Genomic DNA, 24,450 nt, shown 5'->3' with positions numbered 1-24,450 from the left:
ACCCACTTGAACTTTTGAGTGAATGAGAAATACACCATCTTATTTAGGCCACAATTACGTTGGGTCTCTCCATTCCAGCTGCCAGACTGATACCCTATCAGATGAAAGTCCTCTGTTTTTAATAGAGTACTGCATGTCAACCGGTGGTGGTTGGCACCAACTCAATACCAATGGGAATCTCGAATTTGTGGTGCGATGGAGGAAACTTTATTCAGTGCAAACAGCTCAATTTGAGACAGCTCAGTATTGTTACAGGTCAATTATGATATAGCATGGGTGTGAAAAAGCACAGCTAGGAGGCAGCCCTTAGGCGAGGGAGCCTGCTGGCTAGACAGCTCTGCTCTGCTCTATTCTGTTCCAGGGTTTCAGCTCCAACCAGGAAAGAGCACCTTCAGTCTTTGGTGGAAAGGGAAAGCGCACTCTCTGAACCAAGGGGAGCTAATATAGAGAGAAGTCCCTGCCGCTGGTCCCTGACTGGTCCATCTTCAAACGAGGACTCTAAATCCTCACAGTCCAATTGGTTCAGAAATTACTATCCTGATTGGTTACAGTGGAGCCACTCTGAATGGTCAGTGAAAGTGCTAATGGGGATACAGTGCTAGTGGGATGCCCCACTGATTGCATAGGGACAGTCCCAGTCCTATTGGTTGAAATATGATTCCAGGAACTCCTTTATAAGGGCTGGCTCAGAGGGCAGACACAGTGCAGGCAGGCAGTTCAGTGCAAGCGTCAGGCAGTTTGGTGCAGGCTTCTCCCTGAAGCATGGCTTGTGTGAGGCCTCTGTTTAGAAATGGCTGCTAGACTGTTTTTAAATTTGAGCCTTGTTAGCCAGGTGAATTCATTCTTGGAGTCAACAAAATAATCTCCTGTGAATGGACACACAGAACCTTGGGCATGTGGCTTAGGCAATAGTCACAAGAAGGCAAATCCCTTTCCCTTTGAAAGAAAGCAAAAGAAGTAACACCATAGAAATCGATCAGAGGGTGCCGGCCCCCCTGACTTGTCCTGGAGGGTTTCCCACAACAATGAAACCAGAAGGCAGAGGGTCCAGAAAAGATGTGGGGTATATACCCCAAAAAATATTTAAGAAGGAAAAATAAATAACATGCTTCCCTGTCAATCAGCATTTCTGGGCTATGTGGCCTTAAAGGATTTCAGTTGTCATGTGTGACCCTCAGTAAGCCTAGTTCCCTTGAGCACAGTGGGACGTGCTTCTCGTACAATCCACTGGGATGAGAGCCACAGGAAGCTGAAACTCTGCCCCTCTCCAGTCCAGGCTCCTCAAAACCTCCATCATCCTTCAGAGACCCCAAACCTTCCCTGCCACTGTCACAGTTCGTCCTCCAGGTCCAGTGCATGGCAGAGATTCTCATGGTTTCCCACACAACCAACACTTCCTACCTTAGTAAGAGGAATTATGATTCCACTGGACAATTACTTTTTCCAGCCTTTCTGCAAATCAGTGTCTGCGGGACCCCCATCCTGGCCAGGGGACTGTAACGAGGCTTCTGGACAAAAAGGGGCCACATGCTAACCTCACAAGCTAGTTCAGGGGAGGCCTGCATGGCCGCCTTGCAAACTCGGAGACCTAAAGTAACCACCAAGGATGGTCTGAAATTAAAATTTTAACTTAAAGCAGTTTATGACATATAGTCATGTCAAGGCTAGAATCTTCCCTGACAAAAGTCAATCTTCCTCTTAACCAAGCCTGCCTGTCATGCATCTAGATAACATACCTTTGGAATGTCAGGGTAACTCCCCTTTACCCAGGCTCCCCAGGGCACAACCAATGCACCAGGGCAGACACTACAAATCCTCTCATTGTTATAGTTAATTGTTGACTGTTAACTATACTGTACCCACCCATGTAAAAGAAGCATGTCTATAATTTTACTTTTTATCCAGTCCCAGAGGTTTCCCCCACTTTGCTTCTTCCCACCTTCCTAATCTATCACCAATGGGTTTCATGTAACCCACACACTTAACGTCTTCTCTTTTGATTGTAATGTATAAAATAAGCTGCAAAACTGCCATTCCCTGGAGCATTATCTCAGTCCGTTGAGATTTTGCTTCCTGGCAATTGTCAGTTTGGCTCAAACTCACAAAAATCCTCCACAGCCTGGCCGGTGTGGCTCAGTGGTTGAGCATCAACCTTTGATCCAGGAGGTCATGGTTCAATTCCTGGTCAGGGCACATGCTGGGGTTGCGGGCTCAATCCCCAGTAGGGGGCATTCAGGCTACAGCCAATCAATGACTCCCTCTCATCATTGATGCTTCTATCTCTCTCTCCCTCTCCCTTCCTCTCTAAAATCAATAAAAATATATATTTTTTAAAATTCTCTATAGGTTTGAATGTTTCTCATGCTGACACAGCTCTGCATCCTGGAAGTCAGGGGCAAGGCCTGGAGGAGGCCCAGAAATGCCGCCTGAGCCAGCAGGGCGCACCCTGCACACAGCACCCACTCTTAGGCAACTCCTCCCCCCCAGGGCTCACAGGAAGCCCAAGCCCAGCGAGGTCCCTCAGCCCACCTCTAGACATGACCGACAGTGGGGGAGTAGTCTTGGATCCTGTCCACATTCAAGCCTGGACTTTGTTTACACCAGACTCCTCCTCAGCTCTCCCATGCGCCCCCCCAAGTCTTCTGCTTTCCTTCCTTCAGCTGATCCACTTCCTCCTGCCTCCTTCCCAGCCCCAGCCCCGCCTCAAGCCTTCACTCTCCTCTTTCCCTTTCTTCCTTCACCTCCTTTTCCATCCCTTCCTTCTCCAGGACACACACGCACACACAATGTTTTTCAGACAATTCAGCCTTTTATTTTTGAAAATAGTTCTGCAGCTTCAGCTTTCTTCCATAAACTGAGGTCGGGCAAGAAACAAAAGCACAGACATTGCTCTCCAGCCCCCCATCTGCACCCTAATCTGAACAGACACAGGGTGTTTGGGCGGAGGGAAGGAAGTCTGAGCCATGCTGTCCTGGCTGCTTTGCCTCACACTGAGAGGATCTCTCAAAGCCAAGGTCTCAGGGAGGAGCCTGTGCAACAAACCCCAGGGAAAAAGAAACTCAAGGAGCTAATCTCTCTTCCACTAAGCCAGCATAGAGCCCTCCCAGAGTGAGAGGGAAGGGATCAGTTTTTAGAAAGGACAGGATCAGGGACAGGGTCTGTTTCTCTGAGGCAGGATAAGAGAGGATACCCCAGCACATCAAGCTTTCCTCCCATCACCTCCCCCGCCCCCCTCCAGGGATGAGATGAGGAGAGGTCTTGCTTTTCCCCTTCAATCTTCCCTCTAAGAATCATGAATTGTTAGGCTTCAGGGAAAGGAGAGCTATGATAAGGAGAGAGGGAAAGGGGGAAAAACAGGCAGGAGGCATTAAACCCTGACAACCTGACAGCTCCACCTAGACCCTGCTGACAAAACCCCCTTGGTTAGTCTAATTCTGGCCACAAATATGTCATCTTCTCACAGGACCCAGCTCCCCCTGCATCCTGGAGGTCAGGGGCAGGTCCTGGATGAAGACGTCAGGTACAAGTGAAGGGCTCTTACCTCGGCTGTAAGAGTCAGAACGGAAAAGTGCCTGGTCAAGAACTAAAGTTGCCAACCTCTCTACAGATGTCCCAGGAGAAAACCTGGCACACAAGTTTGTGGCCCCAACAAGCCCAAATCTCTGCCTACCACACAGTGACTTCCTGCTTAATATCCCCCAACACACCCAAGAAAGGTTCCTCTGATTTGACCCTCTTGAGAATGGCAGAATAATCTTCGCCTTATCATCTGTGCACTCGAATCACTCAAAAATTTAAAAAAATATATAATAAAGGATAAATGGAGCCAAGAGAGAAACAGAGGATGCAGCCCAGGCCCTGCAGTCTGTCATGGCAAGGAAGGGTCCCAAGAGGGCCAGGCAGGCCCTGCTAATTCCAGCTAGGATCATAGCCATCCCAGGTTTGTGGGGGTGCCAGGTGCACACGGCGGCCCCTGAACAGGAAGCTGACAATACCCCTGTAGCCGGCCCTAGGGACCCCCGACTTGAGGTCGTCCATGACTCCCAGGGCCTTGGCGAAGGCTTTGAAGCTGTCCCTGCTGGTGTACTGCACCCGCACCTCCCCCAGTTCATTCCGCTCACTGGTCCTCACTTTCTCCACCTGCAACAGAGGGGCGCCATAGACTCGGGCAAGGAAATCCCTGTCGTAGGTCTCCTGTCGCAGGTACGACAGGTCCAGCTGGGTGAAGGGTACAAAGTGCTGGTTCAGCTTGATGAACTTGAGATGCTGGTCAAAAAACTGGCCATGGCTCACACCCTTGCGGCCAAAGGTCATGGTTCTGGAGATCTCGGGCCGAAGGCAGGCCCGGCCCTGCCTCTGCTCAGGCCGCCGCATCCAGTCATCCCAGAAAGCCTTCGGCCACTTGGGCTCCAGCTCGGCCCACAGCTCAGCCAACAGCAGCCAGCCCAGGCCGGGGAAAAAGTCGGTGCGGTACAGCAGCTCAGGCTTGCCTGAGTCCACCATCTGCTCCTTGCCATTGTCATTCCAGGCAGACACACACCAGAGGGAAGGGTCAGCCCTCAGCAGCGGATATGTGGCCTGGAAGTACTCGAAGAAGTCTGGGGCCACCTCCAGGTCGTCCTCCACCACCACTACCGCGGGGAAGTTGAACTCGTGGAAGACCTGGCTCAGTGCCCAGCGGTAGTGGCGTGCGATCTTGTAGTAGCCCTGGAACTTGCGGTGGTCGGGGGGCACAGTGATGATGCTCAGGTCGGGCTGTTTAATGTGTGTAATGGCGCTGCCATAGGAGGCTATCACCTGAGCTGTCTCCCTGTGCCCGCAGTCCTGGCTGACGATGATGGGAAAGCGCTCAGCCGAGGGCCGATAGTGCAGCAGCTTATCTAGACAGCGCCGGACAGTGCTGCGGTCACAGGCGATGACCAGGATGGGGATCACAACTGGCGGCAAGGTCACAGGCCCATGTGGAGGCACAGGTGGGACCGCAGTGGGAACCCTCCACCGCTGGTTCCGCCTCGTATAGTACTCCCAGATCTGCTGCAACAGCCCCCGCTGACGCTCCAGTTCCACCTCGGTGTCCTGGGCCAGGCGGATCACCTCCCGGGTGAGCCTGTTGGGGTCATCATCCAGAGTGCTGTCTGAGGGAAGCCTGCCGGGCAGAGGGCGCGTCCAGAAGAAGAGCAGCAGCAGGGCGTTCCAGGCCACAAAGAGGATGGCGCCCCACAGCACAAGCCCTGCAGACTGCTTCTTCAGCATCCTGGCCCCCGCAAGGGAGCGCGAGGGGGGTGCCCTGCTGGCTGGGCTCACTCCCCACAGTTCTAGGGATGTGTTCTCTGGGCTTTGGGATTAGGAAGCAGCCATGCACCTAGGGAGAGAAGAGAGAAAAGCAGTCATCATCACAAAGGCTTGGGGCAGCCCTGGGTTGGGATGAGGGGTATTCCAGGAACAGGTAAAAAGTGCAGGAGGGCCTTGCCGGGCGTGGCTCAGTGGTTGAGCGTCGACCTAGGATCCAGATGATCAGGTTTCGATCAGGTTTGGATTCCCGGTCAGGGCACATGCCCGGGTTGCAGGCTCGATCAATGACTCTCTCATCATTAATGTTTCTATCTCTCTCTCTCCCTCTCCTTTCCTCTCTCTGAAATCAATAAAGACATATTATTTAAAAAAAAAAAAAAAGTGCAGGAGGGAGCATGGCCATCATGGCTTGGTGATTGAGCATCGACCTATGATCCAGGAGATTACAGTTTGATTCCCAGTCAGGGCACATGCCCAGGTTGCCGGCTCCATCCCCAATAGGGGGTGTGCAGGAGGCAGCCAATAAATGACTCATCATTGATGTTTCTATCTCTCTCTCCCTCCCCCTTCCATCCTCTGAAACAAATATATATATATAAACTGCTTTAAAAAGTGCTAGAGGGAGGCCAGGAGGTAACTCAAGGGCTCTCTTAAAAACCTGCTGCCCACCCCCTAATCTAGGTAGTCATTTGAGTAAGAGAATAGGACTGGGATAACATGCTTCTCCATCCCTAAAAGAGAGCGTGAGTCCTCAGAAAAGCAATATATGTTTGAAGGGGAAGCAGAGTAAGAGAAGAAGCAAAGGAAGCCCACCTCCCCTTCCCTACCTGACAGGTTTCATTTCTCATCTTCTATCCAGAGCTCAGGGATAGAGCTCAGGTGAGACCATCTGCCTCCCATTATCAAATGAAAATGCCCAAAGATTTCTGAATTAAAAAGTCAAATATCACACTTCAGGACTAAAGTCAGTACCTTACCCAATAAGGAAAGACCAGAGGCATTCTTACCAAAGTCAGGAGCAAAGCCAAGCACCTGTGATCTACATGGCTATTGAACATTCTGTTGGAGGGAATCAGCCAGTGCAAATGGATACAGAACATAATTAAAGGTGACAAAGTGGGAAAGAAGCAAACAATCCCTATTTGCTGATCCTGTGAGAATAAGCCTGGAAAATTCTAAGAGAATCAATGATAAAACTAACCCAAACAATCAAAGAGCTGACCAAGTTTGCAGGATATAAAAATTAACATGCAAAAATCAATAGCTTTCATACCCACAAATAACTCAATAGAAGAAATAATAGATGAAAACACTCTATTTCAATAGCCATGAAAATGATAAACTATTCAGGAATAAACTTAACAAGAAATATTCAAAACCTATATGAACAAAACTGTAATTCCTGAAAGACACAAAAGACTTAAAAAATCCCTTGTTCTATAGGACATCTCAGCATAATAAAAAATCTCAATAAAAATACCTTTCTATGGAGCTAGACACTGACAATAAAGTTAACATGAAAAAATAAACCTGCAACAATATCTAGAAACATAATAAAAACAAGTTGAGAAGAAGGACTAGCCCTACCAGATATTAAAATACTATACATTATTATAAAGCTTCTATAATTAAAACAATGTAGTGCTGGTATATAAATAAACAGATCACTTAATGGAACAGAATTTAAACTCCAGAAATAGACCCAATTACACACAGAAATCTAATGTATGATAAAGATGATATTTAGAAATCCTGGGGCAAAATATGGTCTTATTAATGGTGTCATAACAACTATATAGCTATTTGGAAAAAATAAATAAAATTAGATCTGTACACAAGAATAACTTCCAAGTAGCTCAGAGATCTAAATATAAAAAATAAAACTATGCAAGTGCCAGGAGAAGACACGGGTCAATTCCTCTGTAACCTGGGTACAGGGAAAGGCTTTCTGAGCATGATTCAAAATCTTGATACAATAATAAATAAAATACTTTTGCATGGCTAAAAACACATAAGCCAGTGTGGCTCAGTGGGTTAGAGCACAATCCTGTACACTGAAGGGCTGCAGGTTCAATTCCTGGTCAGGGCACATACCTGGGTTGCAGGTTTGATCCCCAGGCAGGGCAAATGCAGGAGGCAACCAATGAATGTTTCTCTCTCACATCAATGTCTATGTCTCTGTCTCTCTTGAATCAATGAAAAATATCCTCAAAAAACAAACATTTAAGCCAAGTAAAAAGTCAAATGACAAACTGGGAGAGAATATTTGCAACATACATCATAAATAAAGAGCCAATTCCCTATACACAAAGAACTTTAAAAAACCACACACAAAAAAACCCCAAGAGGTAAAAAGGCAAAAAAATCCTTGTCTAAAAGACAAGGGCACAGAGACTAAGACTTAGGTCCTTAGACATGAAAAGATGTTCCGCTTCACTTGTAATAAGAAAAATGCAAAGTAAAACTACAGTGAGATAACATTTCTCACCCGTCAGATTGCTAAAAATGTAAAAACTTGTCCTTCCATTTTCTTAACAGTATCAACGAAGAAAAGTAGTTCTTAATTTTGAAGTTGTCCAATTATCGGGGGCTTTTGCTTTTATGGATCATGCATTGTATCTAAAGTCTTTGCCTAACCCAAAGTCACAAAGATTTTCCCGTTTTCTTTTTCAATTTTATAGTTTTAGTTTAACATTTAGGTTTATGATTCATTTTGAGTTAAATTTTTATTTTATTTTATTGATTTCAGAGGAAAGGGAGAGAGAGATAAAAACATCAATGAGGAAAGAGAATCATTAATCGGCTGACCCCTGCATGCCCCCTACTGGAGAGCCCACAACCCGGGCATGTGCCCTAACGGGGAACTGAACTGTGATCTCCTGGTTCATGGGTGGACGCTCAACCACTGAGCCACACTTGGCTGGGCTTGAGTTAATTTTTTTATATGGTTTGAGGAACTGAACTAATGTCCTTTTATAGCAGTGTGGCAGTCTGTCAAAATGCTAAACAGAGTTACCATATAACCCAGCAAGTCCACTCCTAGATATACACCCAAGAGAAATGAAAATATATGCCCATAAAAAACCTATATGGAATGTTTATAACAGCTTTATTCATAATTGCCAAAATCTGGAAACAACCCAAAAGTCCATCAACAAGGGACTATGAATAAACAGATTGTGATTTACCCATACAATGGAATAATAATTCAGCAATAAAAAGGAAGAAACTACTGATATGCACAACACATGGATGAGTACCAAGGAATTAAACAAGATGTGAAAGACCAAAAGAAAGCACAGGCACTATGTTTCCGCTTATATAAATCTCAAGAAAATACAAAGTAATCTATAACGACAGAAAGAAAATCAGTGGTTACCTGGGGACCGGGGCAGTGAGGACCGCAGGGGAGGTATAACAAAGGTGCATGAGGAAACTGGGCGATGGATGTGTGGCAAGAGTTTCATGGGTGTACACACATGTCCAAACTTATCACATTGTACTTTTTTTTTTTTTTGGTTAATCCTCATCAGAGGATATTTTTCCCATTGCTTTTCAAAGAGAGTGGAAAGGAGGGAGGGAGAGCAAGAGAGGGAAAAGGGGGAAGAGAAAGAGAGAGGGAGAGGGGGAGGGGAGAGAGGGAGAAAAGGAGGGAGAGGGAGAGGGAGAGGGAGAGAGAGAGGGAGAAGGAGAGAGAGGGAGAGAGAGAAACATCAATGTGAGAGACACATCCACTAGTTGCCTCCTGAATGCACCGGGACTGGGAGCAGAGAGCAAACCCACTACCCAGGTACGTGCCCTTCACCGGGAATAGAACCTGTGACCCCTCCGTGTATAGGTCACTGCTCTAACCACTGGGACACACCAGCCAGGGCCACATTGTACTTTCTAAATATGTGCAGTTTACTGTATGTCAACTAGACCTCAATGAAGAAAAATTTTTTTAAACAACATATTTGGGTCGAATGACAAAACTGGAATAAGGGGTGGGCAAAAGTAGGTTTACAATTTTGAGGGCAAAAGCAGTTTATTCTTGTATAATTTATTATTGTATTTTCCATACAAACAATTGCAAACCTGCTTTTGCCCACCCCTGTACAGACAGTAGTTCAAAGTACTGATAGCCATACTCTGGTTATGTAAAAGAACATCCCAATCCTTTGGTAATGCACACTGAAGTAATTAGAGGTAGAAGGCCATGATAGATGTAACTTCCCAAATGGTTCAGAACAAAAATATCACGTGTATATATGGAGAAAGAGAGCAAAGGGAGCAAAATGTTAACAACAGGTGATTCTGAGTAAAGAAAATGTGTGTTCTTATACCATTTTGATTCTTGCAAAGTTTTTGTAAATTTGAAATTTTTCCAAATAAAGTTTTTAAAAAATCAAATATGGGGAATGGCCAACAGTACTGACTAGCTTCGTCCATCAATATGGCCCCAGCTGGGCACAGCAGTTAAGGGCAATGGGACAATCCCTTTGTCCTGAATTCCTCAACCACTCAACAACATGCATCACACACCTGCTGTTTGCCTGGCCCTGGAAAGGGACTGGGACACACACACAACAAGAAAAAAGCATGGTTGCACCAACCCCCTCACTCTGCCAGATTCTGTTTCTTGAAAGGATCTACTCCACCCTCCAACTCTTGGACAGCTGACAGCTGCCATTCCTGACCATGTGACTCTCTCCTTGGCCTTCTTGCCTCTGATCTTGCCCCTTTACACTCCAAACATTCAGGTATGAGCCCTCCTGTGCCAGCTGCTCTGCCAGATACCCTCTGCCTCACTCTAGTTCTCTAATCCTAGTCAAAACCATGGTCCCAGATGTAATCTCTATGCTCCTCGGCTCTCAAGCAGGTAGACACAGTATCAAAGGGGCTGATCCTGAAGGATCTCTAAAGAGATCTGGAGACTCCCCCAGCGCATGCCGGCACCAAACCCACCTGTCTTTCCTCCCAGAAACCATCCATCCTCTAATTCTACACCAGTCTTCTCAGAAACCTCAAGTCCACTTTCATTTTATGGTGTCATTAACTTCCCATTTTATCAATGATCATATACCAATCAGCATTTCCTACAAGGGACAGACACGTGGATCTCCAGTTTCCTCCTCACTGCCCTTCAGGATGTGGTCAGTGTCTGAACTTTCACCATGGAGAGCAAAGCAACCTTCTCAAGGCCCCTCAGCAGATTGGATTCTTAGCAAGTCTGTAAACATAAGAGTGGCCCAATGGCCCACAGGAAACAGCTGCCACAGTACAGCCAGTTCTCCACCTTAGCACTCAGGCCCTTGTTTGCCAGCCCATGACCCTTTTCTCTAATTTCCCAAAGAGAACTGTTCCTCTTGCTATAAAAGAACACAACACACCCACTCCCAGAACACACAGCTTCCCCACACAGGCTCTTCCAGAGTCCCAGTGCTGTTTCCTACTGCTTGTCCCCATATTCTCTAGAGCAAAATTGTCCCCTCTCTTCGGAAGTTAGTAGTAAATGCACACCCATGAGTGCATGCATGCACTTTCTAGTAGCTGGCTGTGCCTCGAGAGATGAGCAAGCCCAGGAGGACAGGCTTTTGGCCAGCAGAGCCCATACATTCCTCCAGGAAGCACACCGAGTCCTACCATCAGGAGGACATGGAGAGTAACAAGAGCAAGCCAGATAGCCTGGGGTCATGCTTGGCTTCACCCCACATTTCTTCACATCTCTGAGACTCAGTTTTCTCATTTATCAAATACCTCACTGGGTTGCTGTGAGGATTGGGTGATACAATCCACATTAGGTGTTTAGAACAGTGCCTGGCACATGACAACATAAATACTAGCCAGTCTGCTGGCTCTCTTTGTTCCACTCTACTAGTTTCCTTCCAGGCCCCAAATACCCAAGCACCCCTCAGGGCCTTTGCATGTGCCTGTATGCCTGATCTGCTCTTCCTTGTCATCGCCTGGTGCGCTCTGACTCATGTGTCTACCAGGACACCTTTCCTGATGTCTAAGGACTAGGTGAGGTCCACCTCCCCTTCAAACCATCAGCATCACCATCAACATCTGTCAAATCTGCTCTTGGCTACAAGCCACTTGACCCTTGATGAGGATCAGCTGCCCCACTGTGCCAAACTGCTGTGCTGGGATCCTTACCTCTTACTCCCCTTCCCTCTAGCAACCACCATTGCTGTTTGTGCCCCCTGAGTTTCAGTTTTATATCCCACATATGAGTGAAATCATATGGTTCTCAGATCATCTTTTTAAAATCCAAAAAATTCTAAATTCTGAAATACATCCAGCCACAAGAATTTCAGAATTATGAAAATGGGGGAGAGTTACTTACTGCCATCATCCCATTTCAAGCCCTCAAGCCCTTTAATCTGAACTCTCTTTCCTAATTATAAAATATTATTTTAAGCTTGAATTAGTGATGGAGCCTCTCAGCTGGCCTATCTATCACTAACCTTGCTTCCCTCTAAGCAAAGTTCCCAAAAGCAAGAGCATCCTTCTTAAAGTGCACGCCTGGTCACAAGACTAACCTGTCTTAAAACCATGAGGCTGCCACTGCTTGCAGAGTAAAACTCAAACTTATTATTATGACACACAGAGTCTTCACAACAAACTGACTCAAATATCCCTTTTCAAACTCACCTCCAGCCACTACCCCACAAACCCCATACTCTGGCCTCAGAAGGCTACTTCTTTCCCCCATAAGTATACTTGTACGCTGCTGTGTCTTTGCTCTGGCTGGTTCCTCATCCCGAAGTATTATTCAAAGCCCCACGTGCAAGCACTCACACACCTTTACAGCCCAGTTCAGGTAAGTCCCTGGCAGAGCCAAGCCTTCCCACCACTACACCATGCCACACCGTCTCCACACTCCTGTCTTTTCCTCCATGCTATAACAGAATCTGTGGTCGTGCTTTACCTGGCTCTCACCTTGCTCCTTAGGAAAAAGGCTTATGACCTCTAAGCCTATCACAGTGCTTGGCACACATATAAAACACAAGTGGTTAGAAGGACTGCCTGCATTATTAACTAAATCAGGGAGCAATAAGAACAAACCAGCAGCAAAAAGTGAAGGCTTATATTTTCCAAAGATGACTACAACAAATCCCATGCCACATGCTCTTCTTACAAAGTGATGATAGTCCTCCCTCCAGAAGTGGGAGAGGTGGAGCCTGTGTTCTCTCTCTTTGATATGTGACTTGTGAAACTAGTTCGTGAAAGGCAATAATACAGTTTTCACCTGGTGCTCCTGAGATGCTTGCTCTGGGTCCCCAAGCACTAATGCAAGAGGAAGCCCAGGCCACATGGACAGGACATCTTTAGGTATTTCAGTTGACAATCCTAGCTACAGCCACTAGACAAGTCTTCCAGATGATCCCAGTTCAGTCACATCTGACTACAACTGCACAAAAGACCAGGAGCAAGAACCACGTAACTGAGGTAGGAATAAAATGATTCTGTTGTTTTAAGCCACGAAGTTTTGGGGTGATTTATTATGAGGCAGTAAGTATCTGAAACAATGAGTAAAACAATTTATGTAGCCTTGAGAAGCAGGGCAAGAGTTTTTTCTGCCCATTGTGCTCAGGCCCCACGTCCAAATTCTGGAGGCCTGCATCTACTCACGTCCCCTTCCTTATGAGTTATCTACTGCTGAACAACAGAAACACCGGCTTAAAACAATAGCAATCATTTATTCCCTCTCAGTTTCCATGGGTCAGGAATTTGGACAGTGGGACACAGGGGGGATGACTTGCCTCTGCTCCACAATGTCTGAGACCTCAGCTAGAAAACTCAAAAGCTGGGGGGTGGACTCCCCTAAATGCTTATTCTCACATGTCTGCAGGTTGATGCTGGCATTGGCTGAAACAAGAAACAGTAGCTGGAGTGCTGGCTGGAACCCTCCACGGGGCCTCTCCATGTGGCTTGGGCTTCCTCCGAACATGATGGCTGGGTTCCAAAGGTGAGAGTCCCAAAAGAGAGAGCAAGCCAAGTATCCTTTTCATGATCCAACCTTGGATCATGTCTGCTTTACTCACAGGTCAGGAGAATCACAAGTCCCTGCCCACATTCAAGGGGGGACAGCCACAAATGCCACCACTGTGTGGGAGGAGGACAATGTCCAACTGTAACAACATGTGGAATGGGATATTTATGGGTGTACCATTTTGGGAAAATACAATCTGCCACACCTTCCTTTTCTAAAATAGATCAACAGTCCATAAGCCTGGCCTGCGTCTCTGATGTTCTGTTATTAATGACACTTGCCTGCAAGGAACAAACTCGAAACTGGTTTTGATTTGCTTGAGGTTTTCTTTAGGGAAGTGATGTACAGCTGGTCCACACCACCAAGTAGAGACACCTGCACCATGGGGGGAGCATTTTTAGTATATAAAACCCTCAGCCAAAACCCAGGAGGCACTGGGCAAGTCCTACCATCCCCTATGGATCTCTATTTCTTCATCTGAAGGACTGCCTAGGAGCTGTCCTTCAGATGAGATCCCTTTCCAACACTCCGATTTCATGGCATTCTCCAGCCACTTCCCTCTTTCTGGTAAAAATGTTTCTGAAATAGCAAGAGAGCCCCAGATAGTCAACTTCCCATTTTGAGCAATAATAGAGAAGACATATTTAGCTTTTAAAAAGTATAGGAGTTGAAGGAGTATTGACAGACTTTCCCTTCTATCTCTGCCTTGCTTAGCATGTTAAAAAGCACTGCCTAAAATATCCAGAAGGCACAGAACACGGCAGAGGTAACGGAGACCTAACTGAATTACTTTCCTGTTCATTATTAGCCCTCCACTACACTCCTGTATCACGCACAGGCTCCATACTTTCGAAGGGTGCAAGCACTGAGAGGGAGTCAAAGATACACTAAGATACACTAAATAATTCAAGGCTCAGAGAACAAGGCCTAGGATAGAAGGGGTGCAGGTCATTATCTCGGAAAAGAAGAGGCAAAGAGGAAGTAGGATGCTAGCACAGCAAAAGCATGAAGGCCTGGGATTCAGGCAATCCAGCACCAGCAAACCAGGTAAACTTGGGTGAGTCACCTGACCCCCTTGAGACTTGGTTCCCTCATTTGAACAGGGAGAGAGTTGGTTTGGATCGGATCTTCATCGAGTCCCTGGCCTCTGGTGATGAAGAGGTAGCAACAATCTCCCCAAATGTGCCAAAGAGGGAATGAGTTCGACCTGTCACACATGCCGCTGAGGTTAGACATACTACAATGCTTTCTAACTGTGAGAAGGACTCAGAAGCAGAGACCCAGAGCTCAATGGTCTCCAGGAATGAGGCCAGGCAGCAATGATTCACCATGGGAGGCAGATCACCGAGGATGTGAACATCTAAGAGAAAAGGCTACATATTCTGAAAAGTGTGCCGCAAGAATTTTTAAAACATGCAGTACCTGACTATTTAGTCAGAGGCACTGACCTCTTTTCCCTTAGATTATCAAATTTTAAAATGACAACAGCCAACACAAAATAGCCATATGGTGTGAATGAATTAAAATTATACCTACTTTTTTTGTCAGATGGTAAAAAAAACGTATTTTTTGGTGTGCCGCAGAATTTTCGTAATTAGCTTACATGTACCATGAGATGAAAAAGGTTGAAAATCGCTGTTCTAAAGCAAAGACTAATTAAACACACCACAGGGGCAAGGGTTAACCAAGGTGGAGCCTCACCCCAGGGCTTCACTATCCTCTGGAGACGCAAACTCACCTGCCACAGTCCCTCTTGCTCCAGAATTTGCAAACGGGGACCTTGCCAGTCTCAGGAGCCCCTACTCTACATACAGTAGCAAACGGGGGGAAAAAGTTTTCTTGCCAATTTACATATTTCCGCATGAAGTTAATTGTTCCTTGCGGCCCAGGAGAAAGAACCCCTGGGACCTGTGGAAAGGACTGGGGTGGGTCTGGGGAAAGGTGACCTCCCACTCTGGCCACCCGAACCCGCCCCAGCGGCCCCACCTCCACGGGCCCGCACCCACCGACGCCCAGGAGCGTGTTTCACAGCCGCCCCCGGCCGGGAAGCCGCGCTCAGTCCGGCGGCGGAGGCCCGGCTCCCAAAGCGGAGCGCAAACGCCACTTCCCGGCTCGGGAGGCGGCCCCGGCCAGGCCCCTCTGGCTGGCCTCACGGGCACCGGGGCTGTCGGGGACACGAAGGGCTCGGGAAGGGGCAGCTGCTCGAGGCGGGACCAGAGCCCTGGAGCGCCCTCTCCACTCCCGCGGGGCCTCCCTCGGTCGGACCGCCGTCCCCTCCCGGGGACAAGCCCCGAGCTGCCGAACGCCGGCGTGCCCGGGCCCCACTCACCGGGTCCTGCCAACTTCCCGGCTCTGAACTTGGCCGCCGCGGGCGCGGGGAGCGAGCCTGGCGCGCGGCGCGTCCCGGGAGCTCGCGAGGCTGCGGGCGCCTTCCGCCTGCCCGGCCGCCGGGCAACGTGGCCCTTCCCAGGGCGGGCCGGGGCGGGCCGGGGGCGGAGCTGCGCCCGACTCGCCCCGGCCGCTCCTTCCCGGGCCCGCCTTCTCGCCCCGACAGCCCAAGTTTCCCGGCTCCCCGATTTCGGGAGGCGATGTGGAGGCAGCTGGTACCATTGGGCCGTTTCCTGCTCCCAGCTGCAACTGGGCGGGTCGATACCAGACCCCAACCACACCCTCACCCCCCCCCCCAACCCCCCGGCCAGGCTTCTCGAGCCTCCCCCCCGTCCCTAGCCGCGGCGCTGGGGAGCAAAACCCGGCCTGAGATGCCGGGCAGCCACCGGTAGTGAGTTTGCCAAACTCCGGCCAAGAGTCTGGGGGCGAGCTCTCCCAAACCCCCAAATGCTAGCTTCCGGGAAGGAGTAGTCAGGGACAAGAAAGGGGCCCTGGTTAGAACAGGAACCAGGGCGCCAAAAGGGAAACGGGGGGGGGGGGGGGGGGGCGGGGGGATGTACAGGACACCACCTGCTGTCTAAAGCAGGAGAGGGCCAGCTGTGGTTTCTTTCTTTGGGGGGGGGGGGAAGGGGGGGTCGGGGAATAAGAGCTGTTAGTTCTGAGTGAAAGCAGAGACAGACATGTCCCCAGGGTAGAACCACCAGACCTTCGGAGGAAAGGACTCAATCACAGGATTTTGTGATAGCCCTGTGAAAGGGGGTGGGGGACAGAATTCACAAAGGCCTACATGTCTGTATGACACTGAGAAGTGGGAGTGGGGAGCTGAGTACTGGCTGCTCTCTAGATGACTTTCCTCAGAAAGACTGAGTCCAGGGCCAAACCTAACATGTGATCAGGACCCACTCTATTGGCACCACACCCTCCCCCTCCTCTTCCCTTCCAGGTGGTGAAGAACAGCGCAGGCCTGAACTTTGTAGTGTGTGGTTACTCACTGACTTTGTTGGCTAACTTGTTTCTACGCAAAACTGGTATTAAGCAGGGTTCTAAAGAAACAAAAGGCAGGGCATGCCCTAAAGGCCTCTACATGGACAGGAGGTGCTAAAACAAAATTACACAGAGGCCTCCACATGCTAGACCCCTCCCTCAGTCTCTCTCCTTTAACCCTGCAAGCAGCTCTGCCCTATCACCCTGTTCTGCAGATGAGGAATTTGAGGCTGTGTTTAAGTGCCAACTGATGAAGGTCACAGGACCTAGTGGGGACGTGGCTGGGTTTTAGCTCCAGGCACCCCTGCCTCCAAAGCTGGAGTTCTCATGCACCCTTTGATACAAGTGCTCTCTTAATGTCTTTGTGTCCAGCATGACAGGCGCAGGCTGGGGCAGCAGGGAGATCTTGGTAGAAGCAGTTGGAGCTCAGCCCTGACAGGGCAGTGAGAGAAGAGTTGACACATCAGTGAGGCTGGACTGTGTGTGTGTGTCCAAGGTCTCTGGCTTAGCTGATTGTGTGGACTGTGGCAGGAGGTATGAGCCCATGCTATGCGCCAGCCAGCGGCCAGTGTCTGCACCTCTGCCCTCTCTGAGCTTTTCCTCATGTAGGGGATACAGGAAGTCTACACACTCACACTCCATGTCAAAGCAAGAGGGAAAGCAATAAAGTTTCCTAAAAGTCTAAAATGTTGGGAAATGGTTTGTAGATCCAAGATATCAGCAGCTAAAACCACTCTCCAGGACAAAGGACATAGAGGGGTGTTGAAAGGTAGGGAGACTAACCAGCCCGTGAGATGTCAGATTCCCACCTCTAACAATTCTCCATCTAAAGCAGTTCAATGGGGAAGAAGACAGAAGACTATCGGTGCGCCAACACTCACACCTCATTACTACTGTCCTTTGTTTAAATTCCAAGGCTCAGAGGAGGACCTAAGTAGAGACTTAAGAGGACTGTCCCACCAAGAAAGGTCTGTCAGAGAATTGGGATGGGCTGAATTCTTAGATGCAAGCAAGAGAAAACATTTGGTCTGAGAATCAAGAAGCCAGGATGAGTGCCAAATTGACCTGGGAAAAGACGCTCCAGGCTCTCGATGGAGGTTTCATGGGGAGGGATTATGGGGAAATAAGGACAGAAGAAACAAGGAGCCTGATACCAGGGATGAAACTCAGACTGGATTATGTGAAAATGGAAGAAACAGGAAGACCTGGTTATAGAACAGGAGAGAACAAAAGGGGCAATGCTGTATCCTGTTCACTCCTACCACTTTCAAAAGATGACGAGAGGGATAAGGTGAAGGAAGTGAAAATTATCCCAGGCAACTGCCCTCCACAAATCATGCTCAAGATAACCTGAATTTTTTTACAATTTGGAAAAAATTTATGCTCTGAACTTCAGACAGATCTTGGCTTGAAACCATCAGAAGTAAAAGCAATGTTTTACATCAATGTTGTTTTTATTTTCCCCCTTCCTTCCTCCCAACATTTCTCATTTCCCACGGAGACCCAGAAACTCAGCTTATCAAGATCAAAGAAAGGAGAAAAGATTATCATAATCATTAATGAGCAATGTGTGTTAAGAACTTTTCATTCGCCACCTACAATTCCTTTCAGAAAAAAGAAGGGTAGAAATAAGTTTAGTTAAAACACACTCATACCCAGCTGGCGTGGCTCAGCGGTTGAGCATCCACCTAGGATCCAGGATATTGTGGTTTGATTCCCGGTCAGGGGACATGCCTGGGTTTCGGGCTCAATCCCCAGCAGGGGACGTGCAGGAGGCAGCCAATCAATGACTCTCTCCCATCATTGATGTTTCTATCTCTCCCTCTCCCTTCCTCTCTCTGAAATCAATAAAGATATATTTAGAAAACAAAACACACAACATTTGGTCAAGTCTGTCACTGGTCCTGGCTAAGTGACTTAAGCATCCTGGTGCCCCTGTGAGAAGGTGCCCATGTGAGAAGGCTGTCTTGAGAGCACTGTCCCTCTTGAGAGGACTGTCTCCTGCGAGGGTCAGGCAGAGGGCAGGACTAGTGCTTTCAGTGGAAATAATCAGGGAGAGGAATTCTGGCTCACTCCAAAGAGGAAATGTCTTACCAGAGAGGGTGCCTGACAAGGCACCAAGTTCCCCTCCCTGGGGATTTGCAGCAGAATACAGACAGCCCTTGGCAGGTGGGACGCTGTAGAAGCAGCATAGTATAGGGCAGGCAATCACAGGCCTGCCACTCAGGCAAGCCCTTCTTGCTCAGAGTTCCTATAGCTTCCCCTCACATATCAAACTGGGGAAATAATCCCTTTCTTTCCTCCTCACAACAATATGATAACAAGAACTGACACAACACAACAGCCTGGACACTTCACATAATGTAAGCACAAATACAGCACACTCCATGGTACTTCAAGTATTTCGAAGTACTCACAGGCCTCCTATGTAGGATGAGGGCCACAGTGGCATCCGGGGAACCACACCTACCTGAGGGATTGCTGTGATCCCAATGATTTGCTGGGCGAAGCTGGGAGAGGTGACATGCCCTCCCTGAAATCTGGATCTTCTATAGTAGAAACCTGGCCTCAAAGAGGGCTCCCCCAAGCATCAGGCCACAGGAGAAGGAACAGCTCAGGACTACTGACTCTACCCAGGCCTGACTGCCCAACCCTCAGGCCACTGGGGCAGTCAAGAACTCCCAAGGCTAAGAAGGAAGGAGGGGGAAAAAGAAACTGAATCATAAATACAGGATTTCCACCTAGCAAATGGCCTTAGTTATTGTTGCCAGCCCTCACTGAATGTGAGGCCGAGATGTTTACGCAGCTAGTGAGAGGCAGACAGATGTCAGAAGCCAAGCTTCCTGCCCTTCACCCAGGCCGCCATACCCCACTGTCTATCAAAATCCCCAACACCTCTCCTTTCTCCCAATACTTTTTCCTTTGCTGTCACTGAGAAAAGCAGGCATCTTGGCCCAGGTAAACTGGAGTCCCAAGAAGGAACAGGCAGGAGGTGAGGTAACTCTGAACAGGTCTTCTTTAGGTGGGTACAGAGCCCGGAAATATAAAGGGCTAAGGGATGGCAGTCAGAAAAAATTGTCATCTTAAAGAGGAGGAGAGAAGACTAGGATATAGCACAGGAAGGAACGGCCCAATGCTCACTCCAAGAAATGGAGCTCCATCTCCATAAAGCACTTGGCCCTAGAGGCTTTGACTCTTAAACTTTCCTCCCCGCATTTTTTTTTTTTTAATATATCTTTATTAATTTCAGAGAGGAAAGGAGAGGAAGAGAGAGAGATTGAAACATCAATGATGAGAGAGTCATTGATCGAGCCCATAACCTGGGCATGTGCGCTGACCGGGAATTGAACCCCGAGTGCCTGGATCCTAGGTCCACCCTCAACCGCTGAGCCATGCCTGGCCAGGCTCCTCCCCGCTCTTTAAGTGGCTGACTAGAGAACCCTGAGGGCCAGAATCCCTCAATCTAGGTTCTTGGACCATATACCTTTCCACAACTTGATGACCCCAGGTATTATTTAATAACAACAAGATGAGACAAATTCAGGGTAGGCTTTTAATTAAGACCATCTAAGGCTTTGCCAGCACACTAACACAATAAAAGAACAGAACTTTTCTCTATGTAACAATTATACACGCATATCCAGCAATGTCAATGTTACTGTGTTATATGTACATGGCCCTGGACAATTTTCAAAACCTTTCGTTTCCTTTGCTCCTTTTAACAACCTGTGAGGGGCTTGGAAAGCTAGTTATTCCCATGTTGCAGGTGAGACAACATGGCAGGTATTAGCCAACATATATATCTAGGGTTGTACACAAGAAAGCAAGAGCTAGAACACAAATCCTACTGATGCCCAATCTTGTGTCTGTTCCTCTGCTCTTTCCATGAGGTTTCATGGCCTAAACTCCCTTTCAGAGGAAAGAGAGACAATTCAGGAGGTTATATAGACCATCTCCAACCCATCCCCTCAACGCCCTTTCAGCTCTTCAAAACATTAACAGCCTGCCTCTGCCTGGGTAATCCACTTCAGAGTCTTAGTTTAGCCCCAACAGACTTGGAATCCTATTATCTCTGGGTTGGAAAGGCCCTTACAGGTAATCCAATCCAACCTCCCTTTGGAGGGCTGAATTCTTTCCCTGTTCTTGGCCTAACCTCATAATTGCTATTGCTCACAACCAATTACAAGGTACTCCTTCCTGGATGAGGAGTGGCTGGGAACAAGTCTGCACCCCGAGAGAGTGAAGGAGAGGTGAAGCTTCCTGTGTTACCCAGCAGGGTAAGGGTACTCATCCGGAAGTGTCACCATACTTGTCCCACTCAACACTTTCTGCAAATGAGCAGGAAGAAACAAACTGGGAAATGAGACAAGAACCTTACCTTTCTTCTCTTCTCTTAGCTGCTCCCCTGGAGATCATCAAACCCCCATCCAGCACGCCATTTCCAAAACTGAGAATCCCAAATCAAGGACACCAAAGTTCAGTTTCTCTCCTTTTATCCGAGTCCAAAGTCCATGGCTGAGTGTACTCTGAGGGGGAGGAGATGGGGGGGAAGGGGTATGTCCAGTCCCCTCCCCCCCCAACACTGCAGGCTTCAGTGTCCCTCCCAAGGGTCTGTTATAGCCCTTCATTCAGCTGGCTTATTAAGCCCAGAGTCTGGTAATGGGCAGATCCCAGGTACTACCCCATCTCTTGCTCAAGGAGGGGAAGTCATCCACTGTGAAGACCGGCCCATCTGTCTTCTTCTGGGGCTCATGAGAAGAAACAGGCCTTAGAACTGGCATGGCCCAGGAGGCTGATTTCTGTGTTAACCTGCAGAATATTTAAACATTATGATACTGCCTAATCTATTATATTCCCAAATGGATTCCTAAAACCCTCTACCTAAATTAGATCCCTTTATTATGCTCTACCACTGAAACCCCATCCTTAAACACTCCACAAGATACACAAAGTACCTACTTCACTCACATACTGCCCCACAAAACAGTCACCTCATCAATAGGCTCAGGAAGAAGGAAAGATTGCACCTTTCACAACATAAAAGTCACCAAAAGCACTGACAGTGTGTGGCGACTGTCTTCTAATAAAATTTGGAAAAGAACACGCTCCTCATGTCCTCTTGTCTAGTTAGTGCCACACACTAATCGCCCTCCATCTCCCAAGCTTCTCAAGGTGTTCAGTGCTCTAACTGCCAGCTCTCCTGGACTGAACTAAAGCCATCCCAGACCTAAATGCTGGCACCTTCCACATGCATTCTTTGCTACCTTCCCTTCACCCTCTACTCCTCGTCTGCTTCCAAAACTGAGCCAGGGATGCAATTTCTAATGGCTGTCAAACTCCTTCCCGGGGCCACTCCCAAGAGCACGCTCCTAGGAGGTCTGAGGCCTGAGTCCAGCCTGCAGTAGCCCCACAGTGTTCCAAGTCCTCAATCCGGGAGCCCACCCTGCCGCCCCTCCCCTCTAAGTTTATTCCTAAACACACAAACACACACACAAGCACTCTTATTTCCTTCCTGTAGGGGCGTGGCGTCCACAGGACACCCCCTGCCGAGAACTTAACTCCTCCCACCCCTCTCCGCGGAAACGCCGGGCTCTGTGTTCCCCGGGAAGGAGGTGACGGCGACCCTCCCTAGACTCTGACCCCCCATCCCTCCACCGCCGGAACGACCCTCGCCCTATCTGCACTGGGTCGTTACCTAGGTCCCGCCCGCCCCGTCTCGGCAGGAAGCCGCGTCCCGCCCCGGGTCGGAGTCCAGGCCCCACTCTGCGTCCCCACGGCCGGCTCAGGCCCCACCCCCTCGACCCTCAGCAGCCCGGCCCTCCCCTCGCGCTCCTCCCACCCCAGCCACTGCAGCCACTTCCGCCCGTCCTCCGGAAGTGAGCCCGCGGCAACAGCCACCTCCCCTCATCCTGCCTTAGTCTACCCCAGCACCCCAGCCCGCCACCGCCGCCAACGTGGGAGCATGGGACGTGGGTGCGCAGGGCTTGAGGTTCTACAGTCACTGTTCACAGGACTGACGACCAGGTGTGGGCAGGGCTGGGCCTGGGTGAGAAGCAGCTGGGGGAGACAGCTGCAGCTGCGCACGAAGAGGCGGAGCAGAGACTGGGGGGAGAGCGGGAGGAAACGTCCCGACGAGCCGTGCGGGAAGTAGGGCGCATGCGTCACAATGCCTCTGCCTGGCGTGAGCGCTGAGGAGAGGAAGGTTGGCCCCGCGGGATTTGGGGGATGAGGGCGGGGCCAGGAGGGCGGAAGTGGGAGCGGAGCCTGCGCGGAGCCTGCCGCTCCGTTTCCCTCGGAACTAACATCGCCTAGCAACCGCCCGCCTGGCTCGCGTTCGGGGAAAGGCTGCGGCTGCTCCTCTCCCCGGATGGCGGTCTCCCGGCGAAAAACAATTCAGAAATTAAGGCCCGCGGTTACCGTTCTCGTGCTGTGACCTTTGTGGCAGTGCCAGAGGGAAGTTGTCGTTTGTTCATCGCTTACGTTCTCGCTGCACCTCTCACTGTGGCTGGGCCTTCCTCGGGGTGAAAAGAGAAAGGAAAGGGTGAGAGTAGCCGAACCCGCGCCCCTGTGCCCCCGCGGGACGGCCCTTCGCTGCCCACGCGCTGTGCGAGGCTCAGGGATTTGCTGGCGGGCACTGACTAGGAAGCCCCCGGGCGCGAAGCTCCCCTGGGGGCTGGCGGCGCGTCTGAAGCACTAGGCGGTAGTGCCACTCTGCACCCACCTGGGACACGTCTCTGAAGAAGCCTTTGCTCTGCAAACTTCAGACTTACAAGCTCTGAAATTGCCCTGGTTGCTTTTTTTCCCTAAATATATTGGGCTGACTTGCCCCTGATTTAGAGCTGATTCCCAGAGGAGTTAGTGCTAATTTTTGGAGTTCATATGTCATCCATTTAATGACATGTTCTAGAATCTTGCCAGGACTATGGATGGATTTTTTTCCAGGCTCTGCTTTTCCCCCTTTTTGAAAACTGGAACGTAGACCATTCTTTTGGCATGTGTTCTGTGACGTTGTGATTAATTTATGGACGAAAAAGGGGCCAAGTACTGAACCTGACAAGCTCAGGGGAGGCCTGCATGGTGGCCTTACAAACTCAGAGACCTGAAGAAACCATATAGGTTGGTGTGAAATTAAAACTTTCTAAAATCAGTTTATGGTGGGTAGTCAGGTATGTCCTAGGCTGGTATTTTTCCCTAACAAAGATCAGTCTTTACCTTAACTGAGCCTGCCTGGTTTTGCTTTTTTTTTTTTTTTCCACCTGTGATAACATACCTTTGGACTATGGAAGTAATTTCCTTCCTCCACCCCTCAAAGTGTGAGCCAGAGCAGAGACCACATGTCCCCCCATTCTTATTATCATGTTAATTGTTAACTGTCCTATACCCACCCTTGTAGAGGAAGCATGTGTCTATTCCTTTTACTTTTTATCCAATCCAGGGGTTTCCCCGTTTTGCTTTCTCCTGCCTCCCTAAGCTATCACCAATGGTCTCATGTAACCCCCTTACCTCTTCCCCTTTGATTCTGAGGTATAAGGTAAGTGGTAAAACTGCCATTTTCCGGAGCACCTTCACAATCTGTTGAGATTTTGCTTCCCGGCAGTTGTCATCAGTTTGGCTCAAATAAACTCATAAAAAATTCTTACAGGTTTGGACATTTCTTATATCAACAATTTTAAGAAATACATATTTGGTCTTTACTGACCCCACCCACCTTTCCTGTTTGTGGCACGGAACTCGTAAAACCTTGGAATTTCCTAAGAGCACTAGGAGCCTCTTTTCTAATATTTGGTCTTAACTGCTCTTCCTGACAC

General features: G+C 48.8%; 1 protein-coding gene across 7 annotated transcripts; it reads right to left on the bottom strand.

Annotated features, from left to right (window-relative positions):
* Nucleotides 1-192: 192 nt before the first annotated feature.
* MGAT1 (alpha-1,3-mannosyl-glycoprotein 2-beta-N-acetylglucosaminyltransferase) lies at nt 193-22,733 on the bottom strand. 7 transcript variants are annotated; one of them, XM_081134351.1, is made up of 3 exons: nt 22,566-22,733; nt 21,021-21,451; nt 193-5,362 (listed from the first exon to the last, which is right to left on the bottom strand). In XM_081134351.1, the coding sequence occupies exon 3, from the start codon at nt 5,251-5,253 to the stop codon at nt 3,910-3,912; it is 1,344 nt and encodes a 447-aa protein (XP_080990477.1). In that variant the 5' UTR covers nt 5,254-5,362; nt 21,021-21,451; nt 22,566-22,733; the 3' UTR covers nt 193-3,909. The 7 variants fall into 7 exon arrangements, with proteins under 7 accessions (XP_080990477.1, XP_080990475.1, XP_080990478.1 ...); XM_081134349.1 differs by lacking the exon at nt 22,566-22,733 and adding an exon at nt 22,338-22,455; XM_081134352.1 differs by lacking the exon at nt 22,566-22,733 and adding an exon at nt 22,134-22,183.
* Nucleotides 22,734-24,450: the final 1,717 nt, after the last annotated feature.

This window comes from Miniopterus schreibersii (assembly GCF_964146895.1).
Source record: "Miniopterus schreibersii genome assembly, chromosome: 4".
In the NCBI taxonomy this organism is placed as follows: domain Eukaryota; kingdom Metazoa; phylum Chordata; class Mammalia; order Chiroptera; family Miniopteridae; genus Miniopterus; species Miniopterus schreibersii.
Note: the sequence above shows the minus strand (reverse complement) of the source record. Positions and strands in the feature narration are given on the sequence as shown.

Excerpts from the sequence above, each read along its gene's own strand:
- MGAT1 (XM_081134351.1), bottom strand. The coding sequence starts at position 5,253 with ATGCTGAAGAAGCAGTCTGCAGGGCTTGTGCTGTGGGGCGCCATCCTC.